General features: G+C 32.8%; 1 protein-coding gene across 1 annotated transcript; it reads right to left on the bottom strand.

Annotated features, from left to right (window-relative positions):
* Positions 1-1,961: 1,961 nt before the first annotated feature.
* On the bottom strand, positions 1,962-3,306 carry LOC125829103 (GDSL esterase/lipase At4g16230-like). Its single transcript, XM_049508371.1, has 5 exons — positions 3,129-3,306; positions 2,922-3,049; positions 2,594-2,839; positions 2,263-2,518; positions 1,962-2,188 (listed from the first exon to the last, which is right to left on the bottom strand). The coding sequence occupies exons 1-5, from the start codon at positions 3,304-3,306 to the stop codon at positions 1,962-1,964; spliced, it is 1,035 nt and encodes a 344-aa protein (XP_049364328.1).
* Positions 3,307-8,917: the final 5,611 nt, after the last annotated feature.

Genomic DNA, 8,917 nt, shown 5'->3' with positions numbered 1-8,917 from the left:
TCAATTGACATGAGGACTAATTTGGGGTAAAGGTAAGGGTTAGTAAAGCACACACCCGCAGACTTACCAAATTGCGAGTGAAAGTTCCTATTAGGATTACCAATCACTTAGAGATACCTAACTTATCAGCCTTGCATGTCAATCACTAGGATAAAAATACTATTATTAGGAATACTGCATTAAGAGCTTGTGGGGAACACATATACCTTAGTTTTCATCTTATATTGATATCTCAATTGTGAATCTTGTTTACTTGTTACTTATTACTTTAAATCAACAAACCGTTATTTTATTTACAAAACCCTCCTTTGTTTACTTTTCTCGAAAATAGTTTAACTAGAAAGAGATAATTGTGAGTTAAGTTTAAGTCTAAACCATATTCCTCGTGGGATCGATCCCAACCTACAAATTGGGTTCTTTATTTGGCAACGACCGCTTAAACTTTTTTTGGGAAGTGTAATTTGGGCATATCAGTGACAAAGAAGAAGAAGAATGGAAGGTGATATAGTGGTGGTGAAAAACAAAATCAATAGCAAAGGTGGTCGGATATGATTTTTTCGATGAAATGAGAATTAAAATGAGTGAGATTTAGTGATGAAGAAGATATAAATATTAGAGAATTAAAATAATTAATTAGGAATTAATTAGAGTAAAATACAATTAACAAAATAAAAATTGATTAATAAAGAACAGAAACCAAGAAATTATAATTTATGATATCGCGCTGATGTAGCAGCGAGTGTAATACACCATATAATGTGAGAGTAAAAAAATCACTTTTAAGTAGTAAATGTGTGTAATATGTCAGTATAATAGTTTAAGCGTGTAACTGACTTTTGGGAAAATATATGCTTTTTCCCACTATAAAAAATCATTTTTATCATTTTCTGATGTTCAGTTATATATACCCTATGTTTTTAAAAATAAAATGAACTTTGTGCCATGAAAACAGATGGTAGTAATCTTTTCAAAGCTCAAGTCTCTCTTGATTTGCTGCATATATGGCTGGATCTTCAGTAATTCGTTTCGGTTTAAATTTTAAGTTTTTTTTTTGTTTTTGATTCCTGTAATAGGTGTATCGAACATCTAAATAATTCGATTCGATTCAGTTTTTGTTATTTCGGTTCGGTTTTTTGTTGTGGGCCTGCTTAGTGGGCTTTTTACAATTTAAAATTTTACCATTTTTTGCTGCTGAATTACACTTCTCATCGGTTGTTGCTGAATTAGTGCTAGCCTGCTGCGAGAACTCTTGACCTAATTAAATTTTGCCTATAAAATTAATTATTTAATATTAATAATTCATATAATATTAATTTAATAATATATTTCGGCTAAACCGAAATACCAAAAAATACAAAATTAAATATCGAAAACCGAATCGAAAATACAAAAATATATACCGAAAACTGAACCAAAAATTGAAATACCTAAAAAATTCGGTTCGATTCGATATTTCGGTTTTTCGATATTTATGATCAGCCCTAATACCAAGTAAAAATGTTCGATGCCATTTTTCTATAATTTAAAATAACTTAGTTTTAAATTTTCATCTTTACACTTAAAAGAAATGATCATAATTACACAAATATCCAAGAATTTTTTTTTTTTAGAAAAATCTTAAACGTTGTGCCTAATAAAATATCAATATTTTTTCAAGAATGCCTACCTGATATTTGGGTTGCGATTTGTGATCCTTAACTCCTAATATTTCGAGTTGAATCTTGGATATTTTAGTTTAATTTTAGTTTGTATGAAAAATAAGTAAAAACATTGAAGCAGAGTTATTAATTGATATGGAATCATAATCAATGAATCATTGCTCTCTCATTACACATTTCCTATATCTTATTAATTACTATTACTTTGTTATTAGTAATAAATATGTAAAAACAATACCGTGCATGATGAATTAAGCTAATAATACTTGCTTAATTCCGAGTGAAGAAGACATTTCAATAAAATTAGGAAGATGCAAGGAGCTGCCTGACATTCATAGGCCAAATTTCAGCAGATTTCCCGTCGAGCAGACGTTTTGCTACGACGATATTAGCAGCATCAGACGGATGGTATGGATCCCAGAACACATACTTGCTTCTATCTGCACATATTTTAGATGAAGGACCACATGGAATTATGCCCCCAAATCGTCCACCACCTGAACAACAAGCTGAGTTTGCACTCTCAAATCCTAAAACAAAATTTCTATCAATTATTAGATGAACGACCACATGGAATTACGTAACCATTGACTATAGAACTCACCATAAGATGAATAGTTCTGAATAATATCTTGGACGATTTCGTAGACATCTGCATAGACAAATTTTGATCCAATAAGTTTGGAATTGAGTTGAGTCACTAGGATTCTCAATTGGTTGTTAAATAGTTGTGCTAGTTCATTTGGGAAATTAACACACTTGTTTCCAGCTGATGGATTTATTTCCCTTTGGTACGGGATACATCCAATAGGTCCAACGTTTACCACTATTATCTTCCTCGCACCCATATTATAAAGTCTCTGCAAATGATTTTGAATATTTAACTAATTATTATGTCAACACTAATTAGAATGCAGTATGGTGTGATGTTTTACCGTTAGTTGAATTTTGTATTTGAATATGACTTCTCCCACAAATTTCTCAGGAGGTACTGTCAGTTGCTTTGCTGTGGATAAAACAGGGGTGAGATAATTGTTGATGAAGTCATTTGAGCCCATTGTTACTGAGAATAGTGCATTCTCTAGCAGCTTCATCGCGGCCGCTTCTCCTAATCTTGTGATTATGTACTGTCTTGTGTTTGCAAAGTTGTCTAATTGAGCATCCATGTTGATCCTTCCACCCTTACCAATGTCAACAAATTAATCGAAATCAATGCAAATTACACGAATCATACGTTGACAAAGAAATATATCAAGGACTTACGAAAATTTTGCCCGTGCCATTAAGAATGCCTCCTCCGCCAGAAGCATAATTTACACCTTGCAGAACTACTGGTCCGGATGTTGTTGGTGCCAAGTACGGTGGTGTAAAATTAAATCCCACTTCCTGACCTGTAAATTGATTCAAATAAGATCATCGAAGAAAAGATACTTGAAAAAAGAAGAAGATGAAAAGACGGATAAAACTTGCCTATAATGTCAACTATAGTTCTTCCATTTGTATATCTTCCTGTTGGACGCCCAAAATCAATACCATTTGGGTAGAAATTTGCTTTTGAAAGAGAAGGAATATAGTTATTGTTACCAACATCAACTAATGAATCTCCAAACACAAAATTAGCAGTTACATTTTCTGCCAAACAAAACATTAAGTTATGTAACACAACTCCCAAAATGACCAACATATAACACGATAAATTATCCATTTCAAACAACAAAGAATGTGAAGACTTGTTTCAAAGAAAGAAAGTCGTTTGAAATAAGGGATTAAAGTAAATGAGACGATTCAGCGTGCAGAATCAGCAGTACCAATTAGAGAGAGTTATGATTTGGAGGAGCCAATCTTGAACAAGAATGAATTTCCAAAAATAGAATGAGAGTATTAAATTGTAGTCCGTAGTTAATTGGTTTTTCGTCAAAGTTTAAATAGATGTTGATTGAAAGAAAATAAATAATTCAACTGCCAACCTTCACATTCAAAACCAATTGGACGTGCAATTGAATGCAATCACTTAGATTTACTTTTATAGTATGGCATATTTAATTTATTCACTTCATGGGGATAGTTTCTTTGTTCTTTTAATAATAAAAAAAATTGGGAGCTGCAAATATAATACTATTGATATGGGTGGTTGAAAGCAAAGTAAACAAGTTAAAAGTAAGGGCAACCATACTTTGACTTTCAAAATTATTAATTTATTAGAAAATAAGGGCAACAATGATTTTATTCACACAAGAGTAATCTGAATAGAAATATATGCCCTTCATTCAATATGTACAGCTGAATTAAGTCAAAGTGGTGCTATATATATACACTACACCGAAAATATTTATAGTTTTAATTAATTAATGAAAATAGTTTAGTTGTTGTTAAATAGTTTGTTTTAGAGGCAATTACTAATGATAATTAGATTTTAGCACTTTTTGTAAATCCACTAAAACCTATAACGATATTTGATCCAGTGACAAGTAACTACTATTGTAAATTATCGCTAAAAATTATTTTTTATTGTAGTGATATTTTTTTTTTATCATTCTACGACCACACGCTTAAATCCACGTTTGCACAATAGAAAGTCCACTACGGAAATCTTAGCATCTCTTACCAAAGAATAATCCAGACATTCAGCAGGTTTAGGAGATGTACATTTGGCTTCTGTGTACTCGACATTATGAGGCTCCGGGTGTCGGTTGGGCCTCCACAAATAACAATTTGATATAAGAGCATGGTGTGTCCTATTGAAAACCCTTGAATCCATACCTTAACTTTTGTCATTCTACGACCACATCCTTTAATGCTATCTCTTTTTATTGTCATTATACTCTTTGTTTGCACTTAATTATTTATAAGTAGTAAATAATTGTAATTAAGAAGTCTAATAGTATAAATGAAAGCATGTTAATATTATGTCATCATAGTTTTTGACTTATTATTTACTTTCAATTCTTACACTAATATACATTCATCTATATTTTATCAAATAAAATTACATTAATTTATATAATCACGTCGGCGTCTCCTAACTCAAAGTTATTGCAGAGTTTTCTTTTTAATAATTTACAGATATCATACAAGTGATAATCTATGTACATGAAAAAATGAAGAACGATATTAAAAAACAAGGTCCTTGGTAAATTTTCAAGAGGAATTTACAAGCGTAATACAATGCAAGGAAAGATTGAAATTACTCTAATAAATAACCACACTAATATTGCACCAATCGCTATATTATTAATGTCGTAAAGTCTTTTTCACTTCTCTAAATTGAATAGTATATCAAGTGCAATAAGTTTTCTTTTCTTCACCTCCATGCCATGTAACTATAAAAAAACACTTCGCCTAAACTTACCGGAGAATAATTGGCAAAGGAGACATTATTAAAATCTAAGTTGATAAATAGTCACTGAATTACTTTTTGATTTATTTTTTTAGGATTAGATTATGAAAAAGTGAGATTGGATTGTGGGGGTCATGAAACTTTTCATCACTTTAAAAACATGCGGGATAAAATACAAATTTATAAAAAAAAAACATTTGAATCCCAATTGAAACATTAAATAAAATCCCTCCAAAAATACAATTACAATCCCAATATAAAAAATTATTTAATAAAGTTTAATTTTTAAAACCTTTTTCCGAGGAAACTTGGGAACCTTTATGAGAGAACGTCTACTTTCTTCTCCAATGTGCATCTTCATCTTCCATCTACTCGCCTTCTCGAAATCATAAACTTGCATAAATTCACATTTCTCCAATAACTAACCTTTTCATCTTCCATTCTTGAAACCATGAACAAACGTGAGATCCCATAAACGTTCCCCAGAATTCCAAAAATGAAACTGGAGTGGATTTTTTTCTTCAATTTTCTTCCCCAAGTTCAGTTGAATATTCTTCCTCTTAGATAAGTTTAATCGTATTTTCGGTAACTTTTAGCCCTATTTAATTTTTTTTATTGTGGTAGTGTAGTGAAGTTTAGATTTTTGCTTAAGCTTCTAAAAATCTGACCCGTTTTAGTTCATGTTTTTGATTCCGCATCTTTAATGATGTTTTGCTTTGGATAATGTCTAGAATTTAATTTTTTTTTTATGTTTATCTCGCCTATTGATTTGAATTTTTTTATTGAATTTTGATCGACTTTAATGATGTTTTTGTCAATAACATTGTCGATTTCCGTTAGAACTGCTATTTGTTTTGCATGTTTTATTGAGCTTTATTTTGGTTGTGTTAATAGACCATTTCTTTTTCAAAGTTAACTTGAGACCTGCTTCCTGTCAAATTATGTTTCACATAATCAACTATGATAACGTAATTAAGTCACTTGTGTTCTGATTATTTTGTTGCAAAATATAACATGACGATACTTGTTTATTTTGGTTTACGCACTATTAATAATTAGATTTTCATTGTTGCCCTTCTTTTTTTATTTTTTCCTTTTTACTCTGAGGATCAACATAGTTTTTTTTTTTTAATTATGTATATATTTTGGGTCACACCACCCCTCATATCATTGGAAATTTGACTTGGTAACTTTCAAATGGCTGGAGATGCTGTCACGATCCAAAAAATGGATGTGATGACACTTGTCTATTCCCATCAAGACAAGTTAGCCTCAACCCAACAAAAATGAAAGAAATGCGGAAAACAGTAAAGCAAGAACAAGACAAAGACATAAAACTTATTCATTCTAAACAATATACCTCAAAATTTGGTTGTCACGTGTACAAGCCACTAATATAAAAACAGAATTCGAAAGATAAATACAAGTCTCAATCTTTGTTTCTCAAATAGAACAAAGTATAAAGAAAAGAAAAAAGAGGGTCCACCGAAATAACAAGCAGCTACCTCTTCAAATCCTTGACAAGCCTCAAAATCAGAAGAAGGAGAAAGGGATCACACGGGTCCGAGCTCGGAACCTACACAAGTGTAGAAGCACGGGGTGAGTACCAACAACACGGTACCCAATAAGCAACCTAATAAACAAGCTAAGACATCTAGCTAGAAATCAAATACCCCTTACACTCCAACCGAAGCTTCTCAAAATACAACTTGCACAGAAATCAATCAAACCTAACAGTTCTATAACAAACAGCTCACAAGGCTCAATATTTGCAGTTCAATCTTTACAATTCAACAACCAAACTAATCAAAAAAGTCAATCTCAATGTCAAGTAGTTCGGTCACACACAACAAGTACATCAATCACAAATAGCAACCAAGTCACGCATAAACATCAAATGCATCAAGTCACGATAATCAATCTCTCACCGAAACTATTTCCCATTGACACAATATTACTAGCCGGAGCCATTTCCCATCGGCTTTATATCAAATCTCTAGTCAGAACCATTTATCATCGACTTTATAATAACACTTGCCGAAAGTGACCTCGGCATCACAACACTCGCCGGTAAATACCTCAGCATCATAATACTCGCCGGCAAAGACCTCGGCCTCATAACGTTCATCGGCAAAGACCTCATCATCATAAATCATCACATGACTCATAACGGTGTTCACAACCAATGCATACAAGAAATATCACACCACCGGAAGAGATAACAATTCATACAATTCAAGTTCACATTCATGCTTTCAAATATTTCATCAATTAACCAACAAGGGTCATATTAAGGCAATTCACATCATCATGTTCATCACATTGCCCTTTTCATTTGTAACACCTCAGATTTGAAAAGATGGGAAAAATGCAACTTTCCAGGATCTGGTGCCAGTACTGACAAAGCCACCAACGACATGTGGTATGACACACAGTCCGTAGCTAGGCCCGTGGTTAGCCAGTCCCAATTTTCCAAAAAATTGAAAGTTTTAGTAATTACATGCGGTTCAACAGGATTGTCTGTTGTCCTATGCATGAGTCATATGTAGGTCTTGTAGGTGAGTTCCAGACTTAAAGAAAATTCTGGATCAAAAGTTGAGCCCCACGTCTGAGATGTACGGCCCGTAGGTGGACCCACATATCGTATATGGGTCCGTCGTTAGGGGTCCAAATCCAGTGGTCTCTGATCTCACCCACGATTGACCAGGATGCTCCGTGGTCTGACCAACGGATCGTAGGTCTGGCCATTGGTGAGGTCGACAATTATTCTTAAGAAGGGCTTTTGTGTCTTTTCCTAATTATTCTAATCCAATACTATGTTATTTTACCTTCTATTAGAGACTCTATATAAACGGTTTAACCCCAAAACTACCCAATTGAATTCATTCTATCAAATTCCTAAGAGAAGAACAAGTTCATCCTCTCAAATATCTCTCTCTAAGGAAAAAGAACAAGTCTAGGGTTTCAAGATCAAGTCTCCAATTCACCATTTATTGTGGGCTTTTTACATCAAGGTATGATAGTGTTCACATATGGAGCTCTTTCCTTCATAGGGTTCCTAAATTCTCCAATTTACAAGTTAGAAATCACCAATAGAAGTTAGGGTTTTCTTCCATGTCATGGGTTCCTTTCAATATTGATTTAATTGATTGTTATGAACTATTATGCATGATTTGAAGTAATTGCATGTTTTAAGTTGATTTCCCATGAACCCATGCATAACCCATAATTTTGATTATAAAGATGAATTTATGAAGACATTCATGTCATTTTGATGAGATTGATGTAAATGAAGTTGAGGATGCATTGACTTTGAAAACATGATGAAGCTTATGAATTATTGAAAAGAATATATGTTTATGAAAGTATGTTTATGACTCAAGTAAGCTTATAGATGAAGATATCTATATGTTCTATTAAGCTTGACTATATGACATGAATGACATCTAAACTTGCCCTTAATGCTTTTTGGGCTATTTTTCTAAATTAGGTCTTGATTAGTATGGTATTTGGATATCCATCAATGATTATAGATCAAGATTTCAAAATTGTTTATATTAGTAGTAGGGCATTTCTAGCATGAAGTGAATGACTATGGGCCTTATAAAGCAATAATGAAAAGATCATGGATGGTGAAAGGTTTTCTCACACATGGTCGAAGGAGCTACTCTATGATGTTTCTAGCTTAGATTAGTATCTTAATTATAATTTTCCATGGATGATAATGAATATGATTAATGACCTTTATGGGGGATTTTTACTTAGCATCGAGTGTCTTTGAGGTGGAGGCTCAACTAGGTTAGTCTCTAGTAGCAACCTCCGGTCCTAAACTATGTTCCCCTATAGGAGTTGTCTTGAATGGCCTAGCTAGTGGATCCACATATAGCATATGATATGGTGTGTATGGGTTCCACCTTGTATG

This window comes from Solanum verrucosum, unplaced genomic scaffold (assembly GCF_900185275.1).
Source record: "Solanum verrucosum unplaced genomic scaffold, falcon-dt-bn FXZP01000007.1, whole genome shotgun sequence".
Taxonomy (NCBI): Eukaryota; Viridiplantae; Streptophyta; class Magnoliopsida; order Solanales; family Solanaceae; genus Solanum; species Solanum verrucosum.
The sequence above is the reverse complement of the archived record's forward strand: the minus strand, read 5'-3'. Positions and strand labels throughout refer to the sequence as shown.